Source organism: Lepidochelys kempii, chromosome 23 (genome assembly GCF_965140285.1).
Source record: "Lepidochelys kempii isolate rLepKem1 chromosome 23, rLepKem1.hap1, whole genome shotgun sequence".
In the NCBI taxonomy this organism is placed as follows: domain Eukaryota; kingdom Metazoa; phylum Chordata; order Testudines; family Cheloniidae; genus Lepidochelys; species Lepidochelys kempii.
The window spans coordinates 2,740,428-2,763,148 of record NC_136402.1 but is presented as its reverse complement, the minus strand read 5'-3'; the positions used below and the strand labels follow the sequence as shown (position 1 = coordinate 2,763,148).

Below are 22,721 nucleotides of genomic sequence, written 5' to 3'. Positions count from 1 at the left end.
CCTGCCAGCCCATCCCCACGGCTCGGCTCCCACCCACCTGCCTCCAGAGACCCATCCAGGCGCATCCCCACCCCCCAACTGCCCCCCCCCCCACGTAGGGTGCTCCCTGTCACTGCCCTGCCCGGGAGAACTCGGGTTACAAGGCGGGTGCTATTTCCACAGGGGAATGTGCCGGGTCAGCACCCACTGTGCTATCATTCCTCCCCCCGCGGAGAGCTCAGCCGCCCCGCGCCCACCGAGCCAGGGCACAGCAATGGGAGGCCTCTGCCCTGCCCCCCGGCCTAGGGAGAGGGGTGGCACCCGTGCCTTCTGCATCTCCAGAGCCCTACCCACACCACGCAGGCTGTTGCCCAGCGTCTGCACCCACTGCGACTGCCCCATCCATGCCCCCGACCCCTGCCCCCAGGAATCAGCCTCCCCCAGGGCCCCTGGGTCCTCAATACGCCAGGGCAAGGGCACATGCTCAGGGGGTGGGTGTTGTGTGTGGTACGGTAGCACCTAGAGTCCCCCACTTAGATCAGGGTCCCGTTGCGCCGGGCGCTGCCCAGACCCCAACCTAGATCAGGGCCCCATTGTGCCAGGCGCTGCAAGGACCCCAACCAAGAAAGAGTCCCTGCCCCACATCCATAGAGCTCTGGCAGCCAGAGGAAGGACAATCATTCCCATTTTACAGATGGGGAAACTGAGGCCCATGGAGGCCAAGTGACTTAGCCAAGGTCAGCCAGGGAGTTAGTGGCAGAGCCAGGGATTGAACCGAGATCCCCTGGCCCCAGTCTGATGCCGTAACCCCAAGGTCACCTCCCCTCTCAGCACAGAACACTGGGCAGGAAGGGTACGCGGAGCCTCTGGCATGGGGGAATGGGGGACCGTGGCATGGAGAAGGGGTGGGGTTGCAGAGGGTCCCTGAACTAGCAGGGCGGAGGGTGGCCCCAGGGAGGCGGTGGGGGCCACCGAGGCCTGGCAGGAGTCCTGGCATGTCAGTGACAAAGGCTGGGCCCTCTTGGGGCTTCAGCCCCCTCAGCCTCCTGCGAAGGGGATGAGATCGTAGCCCTGGGAGGCAAAGCGGCCGCCCAAGGGCACCCTGACCTGAGCAGTGAAGAAAACATCCAGCATCCCAGCCTGAGCCCTCCCTAGCCCCCCAGGAACAGCGGGTGGGGTGGCCCCCCCCAGCCCGAGCCCCAGCAGACAGATCTGCCTAGGGCCAGGGCTCCAGACTGCCCTGCCCCCCAGCCCCCTCGGCAGCTAGACTCCAGCCGTGATGCGAGAGCCCGGCTCCGGGCCGGCAGGACCGAGCAGGTGGCAAGGAAGTAGGGGGCCAAGGTGGGGCCATTCCCGCCCCAGCCCCACCTCCGCGCCACCCGGAAAATGCCCGGGCGAGGGCAGATCCCCGGCCTGGGAAAGGCTTCTGAAGAGACGCACGTGGCTCAAAATAGACGGCTCCTCTCCGGGGAGGGGGAGCAGCTATTACCGGCTCCGCGAAGCAATTACCGAGCCCTGGCCTGCCCCCCCCCCCGAGGGCCCCCAGGGGCGGCACCGCCAGGGACCAGGCTTTGAGGACAAGATGGAAGGAAATGGGGATTTGGCCGCGCCCTCTCCACGCCCTTGAGAAACAAGGGGTGCGCCGGGCTTTTAAGGGCAGGGGCGTTTGGGGAGGTTTCTGGGACGAAATGGGACCCCCCCATCGCTCCCCTCTCAGGCTGGAGGCTTATTTTTGGAGCCTGCACCTGTCAGACTCATTCCTGCACACCCAGCCACGCGCATCGCTGCTGGTGCGGCCTGTGCTGGGGGGGGGGCAGAGCCCCCCCAGCCCTCCCCACTTGCACTCACACACACAGTCCTGGCTCCTGCTAGACCCCACTCCCCTCCCAGAGCCAAGGAGAGAACCCAGGAGTCCTGGCTCCCAGCCCCCCTCCGCTCTGACCACAGGTCCCCATTCCCTCCCCCCAGCTGCGGCTGCCCCCCAGGTCCTGTGGCAGTATAATGCGGGCGGGATATTTGGTTTCATGCACAAACCGGGAGGAAAATGTACCCAGCAGCAGATTCCTGCTCTCCCTGCTGCGTACCCCCCGCCCAACAGCTGCGCTGAATTTAGGACACGGCCCCCCCCCCCACCTCGCGCCGGCCCCGTCTTTTTTCGGCGCATGAAACCAAGTACTCGTATTTCCTGCTGGGGGCACAGAGTGCTGGGGCAGCAGCCGGACGGACGGAGAATGTGGTGTAGACACAACCTCTGTCCCAGCTCTAACCACTAGACCCCACTCCCCTCCCAGAGCTGGGATAGAACCCAGGAGTCCTGGCTCCCAGCCCCCCCTGCTTTAACCACTAGACCCCACTCCCCTCCCAGAGCTGGGATAGAACCCAGGAGTCCTGGCTCCCAGCCCCCCCTGCTTTAACCACTAGACCCCACTCCCCTCCCAGAGCTGGGATAGAACCCAGGAGTCCTGGCTCCCAGCCCCCCCTGCTTTAACCACTAGACCCCACTCGCCTCCCAGAGCTGGGATAGAACCCAGGAGTCCTGGCTCCCAGCCGCCCCCCCCCCCCGCTCTAACCACTAGACCCCACTCCCCTCCCAGAGCTGGGATAGAACCCAAGAGCCCTGGCTCTCAGCCCCCCCTGCTTTAACCACTAGACCCCACTCGCCTCCCAGAGCTCGGATAGAACCCAGGAGTCCTGGCTCCCATTCTGCCTCTGGGTTATTTCCTGGGCCCTGTGAGTTTAGCCGCGGCCTTGTCCCCCCGCGGGGATTTCTCTGGGACCAGGAGCCACCAGCAGGGGCAGGGGGAGCCAACATACTGCATCCCCTCCCCCACCACACTGGATCCCAGCCAGCCCCGCTCCCCCACTGCATCCCTAACCACGCTGCACCCCAGCCCCGCTCTCCCACTGCATCCCTAACCACGCTGCACCCCAGCCCCACTCCCCCACTGCATCCCCTCCCCCACCACTCTGCAGCTCAGCCAGCCATGCTCTTCACTGCATCCCCTCCCCTACCACACTGCATCCCCAGCCCCGCTCCTCCACTGCATCCCTAACCACACTGCATCCCCTCCCCCACCACACTGCATCCCAGCCAGCCATGCTCTCCACTGCATCCCCTCCACCACAATGCATCCCAGCCCCGCTTCCCACTGCATCCCCTCCCCCACCACACTGCATCCCAGCCAGCCATGCTCTCCACTGCATCCCCTCCACCACAATGCATCCAAGTCCCGCTCCCCACTGCATCCCCTCCCCCACCACACTGCATCCCAGCCAGCCATGCTCTCCACTGCATCCCCTCCACCACAATGCATCCCAGCCCCACTCCCCCACTGCATCCCCTCCCCCACCACTCTGCAGCTCAGCCAGCCATGCTCTTCACTGCATCCCCTCCCCTACCGCACTGCATCCCCAGCCCCGCTCCTCCACTGCATCCCTAACCACACTGCATCCCCTCCCCCACCACACTGCATCCCAGCCAGCCATGCTCTCTACTGCATCCCCTCCACCACAATGCATCCCAGCCCCGCTTCCCACTGCATCCCCTCCCCCACCACACGGCAGCCCAGCCAGCCATGCTCTCCACTGCATCCCCTCCACCATAATGCATCCAAGTCCCGCTCTCCACTGCATCCCCCCCCCACCACACGGCAGCCCAGCCAGCCATGCTCTTCACTGCCTCCCCTCCCCTACCGCACTGCATCCCAGGAAAACCATTTCCAAAACAAACAAAGGCCGGCTACCAACAGGCCCTGGGGATTCCCCTCCCCGCAGCCAGCGCAGGTGGCCTCACACCTCTCCCCTCCCCCTCCCACTGGTCACTGTCCCCCATCACCCTGCTCCTTTCTTCACCCCTTCCCCACCCCCTTTGCCTCTGTGGGGCAAGCCCCATCCACACACCCCATCCAGAACAGACACATGCCCCTTATTCCACTCCCTACATGCCCCCATTCCCTGCCACCCCAAGCCCTATGCGCCCCCCCACACCACATCTCACCCCCACGTCCCCAGCTCCACCCCCAGGCCTCAAGCTCCACCCCCATATGCTCCACACACCCCTGCCCCCATCTGTTTCATTTCACTTTAGACTGGTTATTAATCAGTACAGGTCCCCGCACACGGGCAGCCCCCGTCCCTGCCCTATGGCGCAATCAGGGCCAGACATCCCCCGAGCCAGGGAGCCAGACAGTTCCAGCACCAGCCTTGGCACCCCCCAGACAGGCCACAACCCAGACCGGGGACCCCCAGGGATCCGACACCCACAGGCCCTTTAACCCTTCCACGGGGCTGCCCCCCAGAGCTCCCCTCCCCCCAGGTCCCAGCCATCCTGATGAATAGAGCCAGCTGTCAACCCGGTTATATAAAGCTCAGAAATCTGAGACCTTGGCGGCTGAGGGTCCTTGCACACGCGCCCCACTTTGCACAACCCTCCTTCCTCGCACACACACCCCACTTTGCACAACCCTCCTTCCTCGCACACACACCCCACTTTGTGCACCCTCTTTCCTCGCACACATGCCTTGCTTCGCACACCCCTCCTTCCTGGCATGTGCACTCCAGCTTGCACACCCCCTCCTTCCTCGCACACCGGCCCTGTTTCGCACACCCCTCCGTCCTGGCACAAACCAAATAGCACAACACAGACAGAAGTGACACCAGGTGCCTAAAGTGTCCACCCAGAGGGGCTCAAGGGATTGGGCAGGGTTATTATTAGGTGTTTTACAGTAGTGCCCAGAGGCCTGGACAGAGATTGGGCCCATTGTGTCAGGCGCTGCACAGCCAGGCGCAAGACACCCCGCAGCTCTCCCAGGAACACAGCTCGGGTCTGGAAGGCCCCTGGGTGGGAGCCAAACAGGGGGATGGGTGGAAACCAGCTGCCCCCCCCCCCGACACCTGTTGGCAGCCACTTGCTCCTAGGCTCAGCAGGCCCTGCCGAGAGGACCTGGGGTGGGGGGGCAGGACGGGGAGGGGCTGAGCCAAACGCTGTCCCCCCGGGGGGCTGCTTTCTCTGCATTCCCATGGTATTTACGCCGCCCCCCGCTAAAGTCAGCTAATTATCCCATGTCACCATGGGGCGGAGGAGGGGGCCGGTTAGAGACAGGGGTTATCACAGAGCTCAAGGCAACTTCCCTGTCTGTCCCTTCTGCCCCCCCAGGCTCCTTCTCCTCAGCCCCATAGACTCCCACCCCGCTACCCTGTCTCTTCTGCCCGCCACATGGCCAGGGTGTCAGCATGCACCCCCCTACCCCGCTAGGCAGAGAGGGACCCCAAGGACATGCCGGCTCGCTCAGCCCCCACCTCCCCTGGCCATTCTCCTGGCCTTCCCCTCCATTGGGCCCTGACCCCCTTTGCCCCTTCCCCACGGCTCCCCAGGGGCACTGGGGCAGTTTGTATAGTGGGGGGCGCCGAGACCCATTAAACCAGACTGCGAACCCTGGGTGTGATAGAAACCACGTTAAGCCGGGGGGGTGGGGGTGCTGCAGCCCCCCTCCCCACTCCTAGTTCCCACACCTCTGCTCCCCCTCACCCCTTCCCCACTGCTCCCCTTCCCCCCTGCTCCCCCCACTCTCCCCTTCCCCCTGCTCCCCCCACTCACCCCTTCCCCACTGCTCCCCCCACTCTCCCCTTCCCCCCTGCTCCCCCCACTCACCCCTTCCCCCCTGCTCCCCCCACTCTCCCCTTCCCCACTGCTCCCCTTCCCCCCTGCTCCCCCCACTCTCCCCTTCCCCCCTGCTCCCCTTCCCCCTGCTCCCCCCACTCACCCCTTCCCCCCTGCTGCCCCCACTCACCCCTTCCCCACTGCTCCCCCCACTCTCCCCTTCCCCACTGCTCCCCTTCCCCCCTGCTCCCCCCACTCTCCCCTTCCCCCCTGCTCCCCCCACTCACCCCTTCCCCACTGCTCCCCTTCCCCCCTGCTCCCCCCACTCTCCCCTTCCCCCCTGCTCCCCTTCCCCCCTGCTCCCCCCACTCACCCCTTCCCCCCTGCTCCCCCCACTCTCCCCTTCCCCACTGCTCCCCTTCCCCCCTGCTCCCCCCACTCTCCCCTTCCCCCCTGCTCCCCTTCCCCCCTGCTCCCCCCACTCACCCCTTCCCCCCTGCTGCCCCCACTCACCCCTTCCCCACTGCTCCCCTTCCCCCCTGCTCCCCCCACTCTCCCCTTCCCCACTGCTCCCCTTCCCCCCTGCTCCCCCCACTCTCCCCTTCCCCACTGCTCCCCTTCCCCCCTGCTCCCCCCACTCTCCCCTTCCCCACTGCTCCCCTTCCCTCCTGCTCCCCCCACTCTCCCCTTCCCCGCTGCTGCCCCACTCACAGTCCGCAAGAACTGCACATCATCCTCCCCTTCCCCGCCCTCGGCCATGGCTGCGGGGGGCTGCGGGGCTCGGGCCGGCCGCTCAGCGGGGAGAGCCGGGCAGTGAGGGGCCGGGCCGGGCCGGGCCGGGCTGCCCGCAGCAGGCGGGGGAGCGGCCCTGGATCCGCCCCTAGCCGCCGCCGATTGGAGGGGGGAGCCGGGGGGGGGGCGCAAGGCTGAGAGAAGGGATGAATGGGGGGGGGGAACGAGTACAAGCAAGGGGGCAGGTGCCCAGAGAGCGGGTGTGCATTGGGAGGGAAGGGGCCCCTGGCCCCCAGTGCGGGGTGGGGGGGGTGAGCTGTGTGCGGCTCCTCCCCCCCCGCCGCCCCGACGAGGCTGCCCTAGTCTAGTGGGACTCCAGGAAATTCCCTCTTAGAGCCCAGGGCAGGGCTGGGAGCCAGGACTCCTGGGTTCTCTCCCTTGCTCAGGGAATGGGGGTAAGCGGGGGTGGGGGTCTGGGAGCCAGGACTCCTGGGTTCTATTCTCAGCTCTCCCACTGGTTTAGGAGCTAAGGCAGATGCCTCACCTGGCCAGCAGCTCCCTCTCACCAGTCGCAGGTGTCGCCATGCTGCCCAGATCCCACCGGGCCCGTCGTGTGTGTGCCTCAGTTTCCCCAATATACTGAATATTTAAGTAGGTGAGGGGAAAAGATGGTTAATCTCTGCTGGGACCCAGAGGACCAGGTGCGATGGACAGCTGGCTGCTGGGGCCCCTCGCCCAGCTAGGACCACCAACCCCCTCTGCCAGAGGCCACCCTCTGGGAGAACAAAGAGCTAGGGTCCAGGTGACCATTTCTGGCCAGGAAGAGGAACAAAGGACTGAGGAGAGGGATGGGGTGGGGGGGTTACGTGTCTGGAAGCGGGGGCACAGCTGGGCAGGGGCAGAGAGACAGCTGCCAGCACAGCTCAGCCCCCACTCAAGTAGCTGCCACATCCCCTTCCCTGGGCCACGCTCAGGGCTCTCTGCGCTGCGGCCCGGCTAGCCAAGCAGCCCACCCATTTTCACACCGCTGCCCAGGGGGGCTCCAGCGCCCGGCCCTGAGGGGAGCTCACGGCCTGACACGGGGGGCTGGAGGGTCCTCGCTTCAGTCCCAGGAGGTGCTGAAACCGAGGGGCTGACCCCAGTGCTCCAAAGGGGGGCTGGCAGACTGAAAGGGTCCTCCCAGGGGCTGTCCCAGCACACCGGACCTGGGGAGCCATGATAAGGGGCTTCTCCCCACCTGGGAAGGGGAAATAAAACACACGGCCCTTTAGCCCTGTCCAGCTATGAAAACTCTGGCCTGAATCCAGAGCCGGGCCCTGGTTCCTGCCCATCGATTCATGTCGCTTTGCAGGGCAGGTTGCTCTTTGGGGAGGCCGCTAGAGGGCGCTGGGGTGGAAATTAATCAGCCTGTGTCATTAATTAGCAGCCTAGGAAAAGGGAGCCAAGGACAGTCATGGGGCTCCGGGCGCTAATTGGGAAGATCTGGGTGACTGCAGATCAGCTGCTGAAATCAAATAAATCCAGCCTGGCCCCCAGCTCTGGGCTGCCCGTCCAGGTGCCAGGCAGGAAGACCCAGAGCCACCCCCCCGGCCAGGATCAGGGACCCCATTATGCCAGGTGCTGCTCAGAAACGCCCATACCCAGCTGGGATCAAGGCCTCCCCATCGTCCTATTTCTCTGCCAGCGCCGGGGCAGGAAGGTGGGGTATTGGAAAGCTGGATTTATGGTGCCCCCCATCAGCCCCTTAGTGTGACCCAGTTCATGGGGTTTTTTAGTGGCTTGCTGCAAAGCTGCCCTGGGCCCTGGCCATCGGGAGAGACCCCCCATCTCCCCTCAGGGGAGGGCGTGGGGGACAGAGTCAGCCCCAGCACACTAGGAGCAAGGGGAGCTGGATAACACCCCCAGGTGTCCTTCTGCTGCAGAGATCTCAGTGCACAACCAGACCCCGGAGCCACCAGGCTCCAGCCCCAGCCATGCAGCCCAGGATGCCCCCCACCAGCCTGTCCCTGGGGCCAGAGCCAGCCCTGGGACTGGATGAGATGTGGGGCCCCAGCTCTGCCCTGCATCTCCCCCCACATTCAAGGAGCAAGCGACCGAAGACTTCTGTGTTTTCCTGCAGCTTTTGGGGGAGGGGTGGGTTGGGTCTAATGTGGGTGGGTAGGGAGCCAGGACTCCTGGAATCTATTCCCATCTCACCCCCCATCCCTCCCAGAGCTCGAGATGTCCCCTAAGTCCCAGTTCCCCTTCCGGAGCTGGGACTGGAACCCCGGAGTCCTGGTGCCTGGCCCCCTGCTCTAAGCTCCTGGGTTCCAGCCCCAGAAGGGGAACTGGGAGTTCGGGGAAGTCGCTTTGCCTCAGTTTCCTCATCTATACCCAAGGGGGGGGGTTAATTCGTCCCCCCGTCAGGTGCTCTGAGAGCTGGGGAGCCCAGCCTATGGTACGTTAAGGAGGCCAGCGGGTTTGGTTGAAATGTCAGGTGTTATCTCACTGCCAGTGAGGCAGGTCCGTCCGTCCACGTCCCACAGCCTCTCCTCGGTTACAAAAATCAAACCATTCTCCCCACGCACACCAAGCACAGCCATCCCCTGGCCCCCTCAGTCCAGCAGCAGAGATCCTACCCTGTGCAGGAAACCCAGCAGCAAACACCCCCGGGACTCCACAGTATTAGGCCGACTGTTCGCCGCTTCTTTGGGTGCAAAAAGAAGAAAAAAAAAGTTTTAAAAAAACCTTTTTATTCTGGAAGAAATTTAAACATTTGAAAGGAAAGAAACTTCGACCCCGTGGGCCTTCTTGCTTTCGGAAGGATTGAGTGCAACTCCGAGGGGAGACCCCGCACGCCCCCGGCTCAGGAAAAGACACCAGTCCCTACACTTCATACACACATCACGGCCCGTCTCCAGAACAAGCAGTGCTCTCTCACCCCCCCGCCCCCTCCACCCCACAGCGAAACGCAGAAACCGCAGCCCAAGGCACGAAAGAGCCAGCAGCAGAAACCCAGGCGCGAGGAGCTGGTACCAGGCGATAACAGGGTAAAAAACCCCGGCAGAGAAATCGGCCTCGGAATTTGAGCCCAGGACGAGCCAGCTTCCCAGAGGCCAGCGGGTGAGGGCGCAGAGCGGCTCGGGAATGGCCGGCCGGGGGCTGAAATGCACAAAGAATTCATAGTTCTCACACAGCATGCCCGCCGGCACCCGGAGAGGACGTGGCTACTAGGGCAAGGCAGCCGGGGTGCCCCAGCCGGTTTGGGTCACACAGAGGTCCAGAGGGCAAGGGGCGGGCTCAGCCGCAGCCTAGGGGATTCCAAACTTCGAGGCCCAGTTTGCCCCCCAGAAGGCAGGGGAATGCAGCACATCAAGGGGGGGGCACCATGGACCCCCCACCCCTTCACAGATCCAGGGAGTCCTGGCTGGCGGTGAGTTTAGCACCCGGCAGTGGGGATTTTGGGGAGTGACGCCAATTGGCCCCCAGCAGCTGCTGGAGCTGGGGGTCACAGGAGGGGCAGGCGGGGGTTGGGTGCCACGTCCCGGGGGCTGGCATTGGGCACGGCAGTGCCCGGCTCTCTCCGGCCCCGCAGTCCCACGAAGGCCAGGGTGAGGCGCTTGTGGCTGACGAAGATCTGCCGCCCACAGGCCCGGAAGTAGCTCAGTGGACTCTTGGGGGGCTGCAGGCCGGGGTCGCCCCGCCCCAAGGCCTTGGCCTGGGCCCTGGCGGGCAGGGGCAGGGCGCTCTCATGGCTGAGCGAGCGCCCGAAGCGCCGGCCCCGGGCTGCCCGTTTGGGGGTGCCGGCTCCGGCGGGCTGGGCGGTGGAGCGCGGGAAGGCCAGGGTCAGTCGCTTCACATGGCGCTTGGGGGCACCGTCGGGGCCGGGAAGACGCTGGGAAAGAGAGCCAGGAGCCGGCCGCTCCCCCTCTGGCTCTGGGCCACCGTCTCCGGCCCCCAGGCAGCCGGGCACAGCATTGCCGGGGGCCAGCGTGACGCACAGCACGGGGGTGCCCAGCGGCTCCGGACCAGGTCGGCTCCCTGGGGTGCCATCCAGCGGCTCCCTCTCACCTCCTCCAGGGCGGGATGGGGAGCTTCCCGACCTGGCTGCTCCTGGGAGGTCGTTGACGCTGCCCTCTGCCCCCGACAGGCCCTCAGGCCAGCTCAGGGACCTGCGCAGGGCCCGCTGCTGTCTGCGGGGGGCCCCAGTGCGGCTTCTGAACCAGGCCTCCAGGTCCAGCTCCGTGACGCACGGCTTCTTGCTGGCATCTGCGGATCCCGCGCAGGTCCCGGGGTCTCGCTTGCTCTGCCCGGCAGCGGGGCCTTCGACAGCAGGTGTCCCTGGAATGCAGACATGGCCCTGTCACTGCCCCAGCCAACTTGGGGCCCGGCGCCCAGCCGCATCGTGGGGGGCCGCTCGGTGCCTGGCAAAATCAGACGCAGCACTGAGATGCAGCCACCTCGGGGTGCAGCATGGCAGCTGTTTGTACAGGGTTCCCTCGCTCTGGGGCAGGGCATTGGGATTCTTTGTGCAGGGATCCCTCACCCGGTACTGAGATGCAGCCACCTCTGGGGTGGGGTGGGGTGCGGGGGGCTGGTTATACAGAGAGCCCTCACCCAGCGCTAAGATGCAGCTGTCTCTGGGGTGGGGTGGTGGGACCGTTTATACAGGGGCCCCTCACCTAGCACTAAGATGCAGCCACCTCTGGGGTGGGGCACAGCAGCTTATACGCTGACCTCTTTAAGCGGTTGGGATCTTTGACTTGCCAGCTGCATCGGTATCATGCGAACAGACCCCCAGCACGCCGAGGCTCTCTGGCCCCGGGAAGGGCGAAGATGAGCCTGTAGATCCAAGCCACTAAACCCCCGCCCGCCCCTGGCACGCCCCGCCCGGCTCTGTTGAAACCAGCCGATTACAACACTTGACAACTGGGCCGGGAAGAAGCTATTTCACCATTGGGCCGAGACGCAGCATGGCTGCTGCGGGGGGGAGGGGGTAGGCGCAGTCTGGGGTTACGGGGTTCAACCCACCCGCCCTTCAGCGCCGCAGGCTGGGAAGGGGGAGCCAGGTCAATGGCGGAGCAGGCCGGACGGGTGCCAGCCAAGGATGCTGATGGGGGCCCCGTGGGGGAGGTGAACAGGTCGTGCCATGCCCATCTCTGATCCAAACCTCACTCCCTTTATCTGGCCCTGCCCGCACCCCTAGAAGATGGGGGCCTTTGCATCACGCCACCCCCAGGGCATAAGCTGTACCATCATCCAGCTCTGTGGGACTGGACAAGGGCAGCGGGACCCAGCTCTGCGGGGCTCGGTGCCCCTCCAGGGCGTCTGCCACCATCCGCTTCATCAGATGCCAGCTGCTGGGCTCGGGGGCCTTGGCGTCCCGCTTGGCGGGGCCCGGGGGAGGCTGCAGGGGGGAGAAAGGGAGAAGGGCTGGGGCTTTGCTACCTGGGACAGGCCCCGGGGCCAGAGCCGCAGCTAGAAAGCACCTGGAGGGGCCCGTGGCCGGGTGCCAGGGGAGGGCTCCGAGGTCTGGCCCCCGGGAGCAAGCAGGCACATGGCACAAGGAGGCCGGCCCCTTTAAACAAGCGCTCAGACATCTGGGTTCTGCCCCACACCCCTTTAAACAGCCCCCCGCCCCCCAAGCTGCCGGAGTTCTTTTCCACAACCCAAGCTATGGGATTACAAATGAACTTGCAATGAGCTGGCCTAGGTGTGTGGAACTGCTGCCCCCTACTGGATGGACCCTGCGCTGCAGCGTCACGCATCTTAAGCCCTATACTGCTAACAGGGATTCACCTCTAGGCCAAAGAGGGGGCCCGCATGTCTGGAGTTACTCACCTGCTCCTTCCTGCTGTGGGCGAAGATGCGCAAGGATTTGCGCCCCGCATCCTGCCGCTCGAAGGGAGCTGGGGAGCCACAGGTGGATCGGCCAGAGAGCTTCCTGGATGGGAAGAAGAAGGGCATCGGGACAGCTGCCCAGGATGGGGCGGGCTGGGCTGGGCACCAAGCGGGCATTAGGGGAGCCCCCAGAGCCAGGCACTGCCAGAAACGTCCACCGGGCTTCAAATGCTGTCCGTTGCACAGAACAGGGATGAGCCGATGCAAAACACACACACACACGGGAGGGGGGTGTTGAGTTGGGAGCTATTACACTGATGGCCGGGGGGCGGTCGGGGGTCAGGCATCGGGCTGGGACCCAGAGGATTGGGCTTCAATTCCTGACTCTGCCACCACCTCCCTGGAGGCACCTTGGGCAAGTCCCAGCATCTCCTGGGCCTCAGTTTCCCCAGCTGTTGTGGGGGTCGGGGTGTCTGCAGTGCCAGGCACAATGGGCAGCCTCAATCTCAGTGGGGGGGGTCTGCACACACCTGGCCCCGCGGAGGCCCCCAATCTCGCTCTGGGGGGCGTCTGCGCAGCGCCTAGCTCCCCGGAAGCCCCCCAGCTCAGAAACCAGCATTTCCAGCCATTGCCCCAGCTGTGGGCCAGGAGCAGGCACCCCAGTGCAGTTACCAGTGAGGCAACCCCCCCGCCCCCCACCTTACCTCCGAGGACGCCTCTTGCAGCTGCTTTTCCTTCGGTGCAGGCCGACGCTGGGGGGCAGAGTATCCGCAGCAGGGGGCAACTCTGGGGGGCTGTTGGCGAAGACCTCAGGGGGGCTGGCTGGAGCTGGTGGGGAGGGGAGGCAGAGGGGTCAACCAAGGAGCAGGGCGGGAGGGGTCTGGTATTTTGAGGGGGAGAATAGATGCTTGTCTATTATGTGGGGGAGAGATAGGTGAGAGGGGTATGGTTACAGCGGGGGGAGGGGGCGCACGGGCTGGCAGCCAGGACTCCTGGGTTCTCTCCTGGCTCTGGGAGGGGAGTGGGGTCTAGTGGTTAGAGCAGGGCGGGCTGGGAGCCAGGACTCCCGGGTTTTATCCCAAGCTCTGCCACAGACTCGTGGCATGGCTTGAGGAGGACACTTCCCCCCCCACCCACCCCCTGCACCTCCCTTCCCCCTCTAACATGGGGTTTGAAATCCTACCGGAGTCTGAGCTCTCTGGGGCAGAGACTGTGGCCGTGCAGCGACGGGGGCCCCAATCCTGGCTGGGGCCCCTTGTTAGAGGGCTTATTCTTTCACCCTCCCACTTTCCTGATCCTTCTCCTGTGAACAGAGAGCAACAATAACCCAAGTCCAAAGGTGCAAACAATTCGATGTTTAGTGGGGTGAACTGCCAGCAAGCTTAAATCCAAATTCCTTATTTTCGAATTCTAACTTACTTCCTAATTATCACTACAAAAGTTTTTTTTTCCTCCTTCTGCTGATAATTGCCCACCTTAATTGACTCGTCTCGTTAGAGTTGGTATGGCAGCCCCCATAGTTTCATGTTCTCTGTGTATATCTTCCCACTGTATTTTCCACAGCATGCATCCGATGAAGTGGGCTTTAGCTGACGAAAGCTTATGCTCAGGTAACTTTGTTCGTCTCTAAGCTGCCACAAAGACTCCTCGTTCTTTTAACTTTCTTCCTGGTTGCCCCTAATTTACATAGTAATCATCTCAGCTATACCTTAACCAGTCATTTTACTGAAATCCAGCTAACCAGTCCTAACAGTGTAATATAATTCTCTAACCCGTTATATCGCACTACCCTAATTAACGGACACCGAGCAAAATTAATTATGCAGCAGACCGAAACAATTAGAGAACCAGACAGATTGACCATAGAAAAGTGGGGGCCATAAAGGTAAAACACACAGAAGTGAGGGGCAGAGAGTCCCGTGGCACCTGACAGACTAACAGACGTGTTGGAGCATGAGCTTTCGCGGGTGAACACCCACTTCGTCGGATGCATGTCATGAGGGTTTCACACCCACAACCATTGAGAAGGGATTTCTTGCCAGGCCAGATATGATCAAACCAAGTTCTCTTTAACCATCTGAAGATCTGTTTCTTTGTCGGGTGGTGACGGGCGCTATCGGGCTGTTCGGGAGACGGTCCTGTCCCAACACCACCTTACTTCCGTGTGACTGGTTTGGGAGGCGAGGACTTCCCGGCTGATGGCTGCCCCGACCGCTTGGCCGAAGGCCTTGGCCGAAGAGCCAGGCCTTGGACTGTCACAGTGAGAGCAGCCCAGACACTGGCAGACTGATTTTGATTCTTTGTTTTAACCCCCTGTAACGAGCGAAGTGATAAAAATACCTAAATTCTCCAAGTCTAGGCTTTACAGACAGGCCTGACTATCTAGACCCTAACACCCTTCACTGCCGTGAGGGCAGAGCACCCCGTGGGCAGTCAGCCCCCCTGGCCATACCATCATCTGGGGGCTGATCGAAGGGGTCCCCGGCCTCGTCCGTGGACAGATCCGAGCCAGCCAGCCCCACGACGGGTCTCCTGCAAGGGGCATGCAGGCAGCGTTAGCGGGACCGGAACCGGCTCGCCTGCCCAGAGTTCCCAGCATGCATTGTAGGATGTGCCCAGGAAACTGGGTGCCCCTCAATGCTTGGGTCCTCCCCGCAGTCTGGCATCCCCCTGCTCCACCCACACCATGCTCCCCAGTGCCCGCCCCCTGCTCTGAGCTCCCCAGTGCCCCCCCAGGGGAACGGCACGGAGCTGCCTACCGCTTCTTGGTGCCCAGCTGGGCCTCCTGGGCCAGCTCCTCCAAGGCCTTGCGCTTGGCGCCGAAGGGGAGGGTCCGGGGCACCAGGCTGGAGACACTCGGGGAGTCTAGGGAGAGGAGAGGGGGGGCTGGGGTCAACACAGGCTTGGGGAGGTTCCCCAGGTTTGCCACGGCCTCTCCCCGACCCAGCAGGGTACCCCCCCACAACTCATGCACCCCGTCGCTGCATGGAAGAGACCCTGTGGGGGGCTGAAGGGGGCGCTCTCCCCTGGCAGTCAGGGCTGGCCCCATTGCCCCAGGGGGCCTGTGTTGCAGGAGGTGCCATTACTCAGACAAGGTGCGAACGCAGCATGGCCTTTCGTAGCTACCCCCTCAGGCCCAGGACTGCTCTTCGCTTCCAGTCCTAAACTGCTGCGTGGCTGTGAACCAGCCCCCCGTGCCCCACCCCAGAGGTGGCTGCATCTCAGCACCGGGCGAGGGGTCCCTGTATGAAGCGCCCCCGTGCCCCACCCCAGAGGTGGCTGCATCTCCATGCTGGGCAAGGGATCCCTGTATAAACAGCCCCACGCCCCACCCCAGAGTTGGCCTCATCCCAGTGCCAGGCAAAGGGTCTCTACGCGTGCCGCGTAAAGCACTTTAGGATGCCCAGAGCCCTCTCCACAACTGCTCAAATGAGGATCTGGGGACACCCGATATGGGGGAGGGGGAGGAGCTGAGGGTCACTGAAACACAGGGGCTGTGAGTGGCCTTGTACTTGTCCTAGCCCCACAGTACCCAGCTGCCCCCCCTTGAGCCAGCCCCCATCCCCATGCCCCCACCCAGCAGCCCTGCACTCACCCACTCTTGGCTCCTGGGCCAGAGGCCCCCCGGCACCACGCCCCACTCGGAGTTTGGTCAGGGCCCCGTTCACAATCTCTGCAAGACAGGAAACTGGGCGGATACAACCCCACAGCGCCCACCACCCAGCACATCCCTGCCCCCTGGGGCCGGCACCCCCCCTCCTAGGATAGGGGCAGACACACCCCATCTTGGAAGGTTGAACACCCCTTGGGGGGGGGGGCCCACACTGGCAGGGTAAGGGGCTTGTCTGTGAGTAGAGTGTCAGGACTCCTGGGTTCTCTTCCCGGCCCTGGCAGGGGAGTGGGGACTAGTGGTCAGAACAGGGGGCTGGGAGCCAGAACTCCTGGGTTCTCTGCCTGTGCCTGGCAGCGAGCTGGAACCCAGACCCTCACCACCAACGCTCCTCCGGCGAAGCCTCTGGTGCCGCCCTGCCAGCCCATCTCCGGCATCCCTGGGCCCCGCCTGGCTCTGGCGGCCACTGTCCAGCTCACGGGCAGGAGCTGGGAATTTGTCCAGGAGGAACTGGGGGACTCTGCCTAGAGGGGAGACATGGGGGGGGGGAGGGGTTTAGAGCCAAGACACCCCGGGACTAAGAATCTCCTTCCTGTCACCCCAGAGCCACCTGCTTCCAGCCTTCGGACACCCCCATCTGTCTGGTGCCTCTTTGCTGCTACCCAGCTCCTAAAGCTGGGCGAGGGGCGGGGGGAGCCAGCATAGCAGGGGGGCAGAGCCCACTGCAACTGCAGCCCTGCACTGGAGGGAGGGGCAGACCAGCCCACTGGACATGGGGCATTCAGCAGAGCTGGGGATTATGGGATAGGACACAGCCAGGAGGCCCTGACCCCATGTCCAGGGCTGCTGTCTCCTGCCCCCTCCGGACGCCCCCTGCACTGACACTGGGACCTGTCCCGGAGCGGTGTTCTGCCACCAGTCAGCAGCCCCCGTGCCCCGCTCCAGAGGTGGCTGCATCCCAGCGCCGGGCAAAGAGTCCCTGTGTAAACAGTCCACGCGCCCCACCCAAGAGGTGGCTGCATTGACCCCTGTGTAAACCGCTTGCAACATACTTCTGGATGCAAAGCCCTAGAAAAATGTCAGCAGGGATTCAAACTATTTCACAGCCCCCCAAAGGCTCTGGGGGGAATCCCCATTAGCAGTACAGGGCATAGGACACAGACTTGCTGTCTGTCTCACTCTCGGAAGGGTCGGCCATGCACAGTCCCGGTCCCCCCCGGGCAGGGGCCCTGCTCACCGATGTGGGGCGCGTGGCTGATCAGGGCCTGCACGGCACCCGCCTGGAGTGGTAGCTGACGCTCGGCACCCGGCGCATCGCTCAGCACGCAGCTGGGGAAGAGGTTGGGGGCGAAGATCACGGCCAGGTTGGCCTCGTCCATCTTGTTCTCCTGGCACCTGCGGGCGGGATGGTGGGGTAGGGGAGCTGAGCCGGACACCAGGAGGCGGGCCCATGCTGCTGGGGGTTCAAACCCAGCCGGGTCCCCAGTTCCTCCAGTCCCAGCCGCATCTGAATATCACTGCACAGCCCGACAGGGATAGCAGTCTCTGGAGAGGCCCAGGGCTGGGAGTGAGGGGCACCGGCAGAGCTGGGGAGGGGGAGCCCAGGGCCAGGGTAGCGGGGGCTGCGGGTCGGGAGCGAGGGGCACCGGCAGAGCTGGGGAGGGGGAGCCCAGGGCCAGGGTAGCGGGGGCTGCGGGTCGGGAGCGAGGGGCACCGGCAGAGCTGGGGAGGGGGAGCCCAGGGCCGGGATTGCAGGGGCTGCGGGTCGGGAGCGAGGGGCACCGGCGCACACCCACCTGGCTGCCACGTCCCGCAGGAAGGTGCAGAAGTAGCGGAGGGCGCGGGCGCTGTGGCGGGGCAGCAGGCAGCTGAGCAGCAGGGTGAGGGGGCCCCGCTCGCCCTCGGCTGGGTGCTGCTGGGCGCGGCACAAGGGCTCCTGCAGCTCGGCCGGGATGAGGGGCTCGGGCAGGTGCCGCAGGAATTGCTTGAGCAGCGCGGCCAGGTCGCAGGGGGCGGCCGCGTCCAGGCAGCTCTCCCCGGCCTCCAGCTGGGCCTGGAACGACAGGGCCCCGAGGAGCATGGGGCGGGAAGCAGATTCGCCACCGACGCCTCAGGGGAGTCACGCCCCACCCTGTGCCTCAGTTTCCCCAAGCTGGGTGAACGCCACCCACCCAGCCGGCGTTGTTCCAGGGCTGACCGGTGCAAGGCTCTGAACAAGGATCCTGCCACCCTGCTCAGAGGCAGAGCCCGGACCCGCCCAGCCTGCTCCCCCAGCTGGCTGTCACCCCTCCTCGCTGAGCAGCCCACAGGGAGCCCATGGATCAGCCAGCCAGGCCTCACTGGGCATGGACCAAATCCCTCTGCCTGACCCCTCCAGCCCTGGAGCATGAGGGTGGATTCCCCTTCGGCTCTCTCCTGCCTGCCCCCTGGGGGGATGGAGGCCAGGGGAGGGGCTGAGCAAAGACCCCAGGCTCCCACCAGGCTGCGGGAGGGGGATAGGCTTGGAGCAGGGGTGTTACCCAAGACTCCAGCCTGGGTCTGTGGCAACATCCCTTGGATTTCATAAGCCTGCAGCAGCGGGAAGCCCAGAGCAGAGGGACGCTGCTGGCCCCCAGCCCCAAATAGAGTCCGCCAACCCCCAATGTACAGCCACATCCCCACCCCCCACCGTACAGACCCCACCCTGCAGAGAGCGGACGCTGGGAGTGAAGAGCGCTTTGGAAGTGAAATTGAAGAAGGGAGGGGTCAACTTGAGGTTGGGGGGAGCCAGGACTCCTGGGTTCTATCCCCAGCTCTGGGAGGGGAGTGGGGCCTAGTGGTTAGAGCAGGGCACATGTCTGTATGGGGGGGACGACACACGAGGGGGGGGGAGACGTAATCCCATCCACTGCAAGTTCAAGGTGCTTTGAAAGCACATCCTCGTGCGTCTGGCCCAGACCGAGCTGAACAGCCCACTGCTGCTGCTGGCCGAGAGCGTCTCCTCGCGCTCCAGGAGTGAAGGTTTCATGGGGAGGGCTCCCCTCCCCCCCATCCCCCCCCCCCCCCCCCAGGCACCGGATCTCACCCTGCCTGGTGCTCAATCACTAACCACCATCAGCCACGTGCCGGGGCCTTATTGCTGGCCGAGATGTACGTGCAGAGCAGCCTGCGACAGGGCGGGGGAGGAGGTTCGTTATCACGAATGGGGCGGGGGGGGGGAGCGGCTGCCCCCACAGAACCAAGGTCCTGATCCCGAGCCGGGGAGGGGGTCACGTACCTTCAAGGCCTTGATGCGGGTCATGGAGCCGGATTTCCGGAACAGCCCCTCTGTGTGCAGATGCGGACGCAGGGCCTCACAGATCTGCACCAGGAACCTGGGGGCAGACATGGGGGGACGCTACGGAGGCAGCAGTAAGACCCTGCGGGCTGGGGGGGGTGGTTCTCAGTCTGCATCAGCCCCTCCCCCCTTAACTCTTTGGGGGTCTTGTGGCCGAACCTCTCCTAGACAGCGTCCCACACCACGTCGGCTTCAGCGTGCAGAGAGCCCGAGACAATTGCCCTGGGGGCAGTTCCCCCCACCCCATTTATCCCTCTCTGAAACCCACTGCTCCAGGGGGGCTCTCTACCGACACCCCCCCAGCAGGGGCTGGACCCCACTAGAGCTCTGCTCCAGGGAGCGGTGTCACCCCTTCACGAGACGGGGGTGGTCTGAGAAGAAGCCCCCCACCCCCCAACCAACCCACACCCTGGGTAGCTGTCCCCTGGTGCCTCAAATGAGGTGGGGGCAGGGCTACCAAAGACAGGGGTGGGGCCACTGAGTCCCTGCAAGACCCTGAGCTGGGCCGGGGGGCTCTGTTCTCTCTCTCCTCCCACCCCCACCCCATTCCCTCCAGCCCAGCCATGAAGTTACTGGAGTCACGTTTCCTAAGATCCGTATCCAACACCGGTCCCGGCTGGTGGCAAGCTCTCCTTTCGTGCCCTCCCGCCCCCCCCACCCCCACTCACCGCGGTACTCCCGCCACGTTCTCCGAGAGGGGCAGCGTGTGCAGCGGGGTCCCGAACGGGCAGGCGGGCGACGCCAGGGGAGGTTTCTCCTGGCACTGAGAGAGGAGAGAGAGAGAAGAGACAGGACTTGCCACTGGCCCGCTGCTCTGAGCTGTCCAGCTTGGGGCCTCCACCCGGTGCCTATCACCACGGCCTCTGGGCATCAGACTGGAGGGCAGAGGATGGGGTCTGCGCCCAGCGTGGGAGAGCTGTGGCCAAGAGCAGGCGGCCTCCCTGCCAGCTGACCCATTGCCCCCTGTCCTAAAGAAAACTCCCCCCAAGCTGTGGGCAGTAGAGGGCGTATGGGACACAGAGGAGCAGGTCTGACTGGAGTCAGCAGCAGGCAGCTCGGTTCATCCCAACGCCCCGCAGCGAAACCTCACACAGGGCTGAAGATAAAAGGGGGTCCCCTCGCTCCTGGTCCCCCCGCCAATATCTGCCCTCTCCGGGGAAAGCCAGTGCAGCCCCCAGGGCAGAGCTCTCAAAGGCCTCTCCCCCGGGGGGTGGGGGCGCTATCGAGGCAGGAGATCTATGCCTGTGGGCCTAGGCAGTGGGGCAGGGCTTACAGGGGGGAGAAATAGGGTCACCGGAGCTGCTGCTTTGAAGCGCAAAGGAGCACATCCTGTTTCGTGCACTCGGCGCCCACAACAAGGGAACCGCTGGCAGCGTGACCCGGTTACGGGGCCGGGGGGAGACTCCCAGGATGCCCCAAGGCAGAACCGGTCTGGTTCAGGGGGATGGGGGACGCTACGGCAGCTTGGGGCAGCTTGGCAAAGAGCTTTGCAAAAGGGGGGGGCCCCCATTTCTGTGGCAGGTGGGGAAACCGAGGCAGAGGGGGCACCCCTTTTGCCCAAGCAGAGCTGGGAATGGAACCCAGGAGTTCTGGCTCCCCCTCCCCTCTGGTTCCAACCACTAGGCCCAACTCCCTCTTCCCAGGCTGGGAGGGGAAACCAGGAGTCCCAACAGTTAGATCATAAACACTCCTCCTCCGCCCCCCCCTTAATTAACCTGCCGTCTCCAGCTCCCACAGAGGCACTGCAGGGCCGGCTGTGCCATGCCCCCATTGACGACGGGCTGCACCCCAGACGCAGCTGCCTGGAGGCCCGTTGGGGCCCACTCCTCCCCCACTTACGGGCGAGTTGCTCAGAGTGGGTTTCCAGTGCTTGAGCCTCATGCCGGCGGTCCGCAGGTGGCGGAGAACAGCCTCCGCCAGCTCCTTTCTCTCCGGGCTGGGCATGGCTCCGGGCTCCCGGCCAAGGCCGTCACATCACGCAGCCCCAGCTGCCCCCAGCACGGGCCCAAGGGATGCGGTGCAACTGGGCAAGGAGGAGAGGGAACCACTTAGCCTGGGGGTGGCTGGCTCTGTCCCAGTACCCAATGCAGCCCCCCTGTTTCATTATTAAATGGGGACACTCCCCCTTGAGTTCAGCCAGCTACAGCTTTGCAAGATGCCACAATCCCCTTGACTCTGCCCCTCGATCTCAGCCTGTCCCCACCCCGCATCCTGGCCATTCGTCTCCTCCAAGACCCCTCCAGTCTTGGGTGCCCCCAATCCTATCCTGTCAACCCCCTCTAACCTTTCATTCCCCCCCCCTTCCCAAAGAAGCCAGGAAAACCCCTGCTAGGCCCAGCTGGGCCCCCCACCTGCAGCCCATAGGGAACCCACTGAAGAGAGGAAAGGAGCTACCCTTTGACCTATTTATAAATTCCCCTGTTGGGGGGGGGGTGCGGGATGATGTTTGTTAGCCCCACCTTTCCCAGGCACTGGCTGATGTGCTAACGAGTCAATTTGTCTGTGGACCTTTCCCCTTTTGAATGTGCAGCAGCCCCCCAAAATATTCTCCCCACCTCCCCAGAGACAGATCAATCCCCCAGCAGCCTGCAATTAACCCTTTCGAGGTGCTTCAGTCCTTAAAGCTGAATCCAGGGTGGGTCCGAATCTAGACAAGTCACAGTCCTGCTATGGAACAACCTACCCCACCCCCCTCCCGTCAGGGCTAATTAAGAGCAGAGGATTGGAATTAACCAATTACCGGCCCCAGCTCTGAGGGTCTCTGTAGGAAACAGACTCCAAGGCCCCTGTTTGTATTGTCCCATCTCGGGGAGGGGGGGGGGTTTCCAAACCACAATCTGCACCCCCTTCCCCTCCAGCTGTCCAACGATGGTACTGGTAATTGGGGGGGTGGATTGGGTACATCCCCCGAACTGGGGTTAAATTGCTGTGGGATTCAGGGGTGCCCGCTCCAGCCCCGACTGGCCCCTTCTCCGCCGTGTCTGTGGCTGGAGCCTGGGCGCAGTCTCACAGGGATTTGGCACCGGCGTAGCTGTGAGGATCTGGGCCATGCTAGCGGCTGGGGTGGGGGCTTTTGGCTCCCCGGGGAAGGCACCCAGGGGGCGTGTGGCTTTTTCTCAGCCAGAGCTGCTCGGTTTGGGGTGTGGTGGTCTCTCTCCTGCCTTGGGACAGATGCGTTAGAAGTGCTTGGGAGCCACATCCCTGGTTCGCTGGGGATTGTAGCGGCCAAAGGGCCAGGCGGGGACAAACCAGACCCGAATGTTGCTCCCAAAGCCTGAGTCAGGCCCCACCAGTTTACAATCCTGGGATTTGTTTTAAAGCAATACAATCGGGGGCCTTTCTATCAGCCTTCTGAGTCCTGGGGGAGGGGGGCTCATGTTTTCAAACGTCCCTTTGCCACTAGGAGGTTCAGAAAATACTTCCTGGACAGCCAGCTGAGATCCCCTCATCACAGGAGTCCAGGAGCTGGGGCTTTAGGAAAAGCCCCAGATCTCACAAGAGCTGCCAATGCTGCGGTTAGATCCTAAGGTAGCGAGGCACCTAACTCCCATAGGCACCTCAGTATCTTCAAGGGTCTGGGCTTAGCCCGGTGGGGCAGGAGCTGGCCTGGCCTGGCCACCTATATGAATGTGGCTAGTGGGCGTTGACCTTCCGCTGCTGGACTG

At 63.9% G+C, this 22,721-nt stretch overlaps 2 protein-coding genes across 2 annotated transcripts in view; both read right to left on the bottom strand.

Annotated features, from left to right (window-relative positions):
• Positions 1-6,358, bottom strand: part of RYR1 (ryanodine receptor 1) — a 92,357-nt gene extending 85,999 nt beyond the window's left edge. Inside the window, 1 exon segment of the mRNA XM_078850381.1 lies at positions 6,290-6,358. Coding sequence (XP_078706507.1) covers positions 6,290-6,337 — 48 coding nt within the window. The 5' untranslated portion in view covers positions 6,338-6,358.
• Positions 6,359-9,797: 3,439 nt separating this feature from the next.
• LOC144929789 (uncharacterized) overlaps positions 9,798-22,721 on the bottom strand; it is a 16,011-nt gene continuing 3,087 nt past the window's right edge. The window contains exons 2-14 of the mRNA XM_078850351.1: positions 20,896-21,079; positions 19,725-19,819; positions 18,997-19,093; positions 17,537-17,793; positions 16,978-17,135; positions 16,121-16,264; positions 15,726-15,803; positions 14,890-14,995; positions 14,583-14,662; positions 12,835-12,958; positions 12,131-12,233; positions 11,543-11,696; positions 9,798-10,630 (exon numbers count right to left, since the gene is read on the bottom strand). Of these exons, the coding sequence (XP_078706477.1) occupies positions 9,798-10,630; positions 11,543-11,696; positions 12,131-12,233; positions 12,835-12,958; positions 14,583-14,662; positions 14,890-14,995; positions 15,726-15,803; positions 16,121-16,264; positions 16,978-17,135; positions 17,537-17,793; positions 18,997-19,093; positions 19,725-19,819; positions 20,896-21,000 (2,334 nt within the window). The 5' untranslated portion in view covers positions 21,001-21,079. The remainder of the gene's footprint in view (positions 10,631-11,542; positions 11,697-12,130; positions 12,234-12,834; positions 12,959-14,582; positions 14,663-14,889; positions 14,996-15,725; positions 15,804-16,120; positions 16,265-16,977; positions 17,136-17,536; positions 17,794-18,996; positions 19,094-19,724; positions 19,820-20,895; positions 21,080-22,721) is intronic.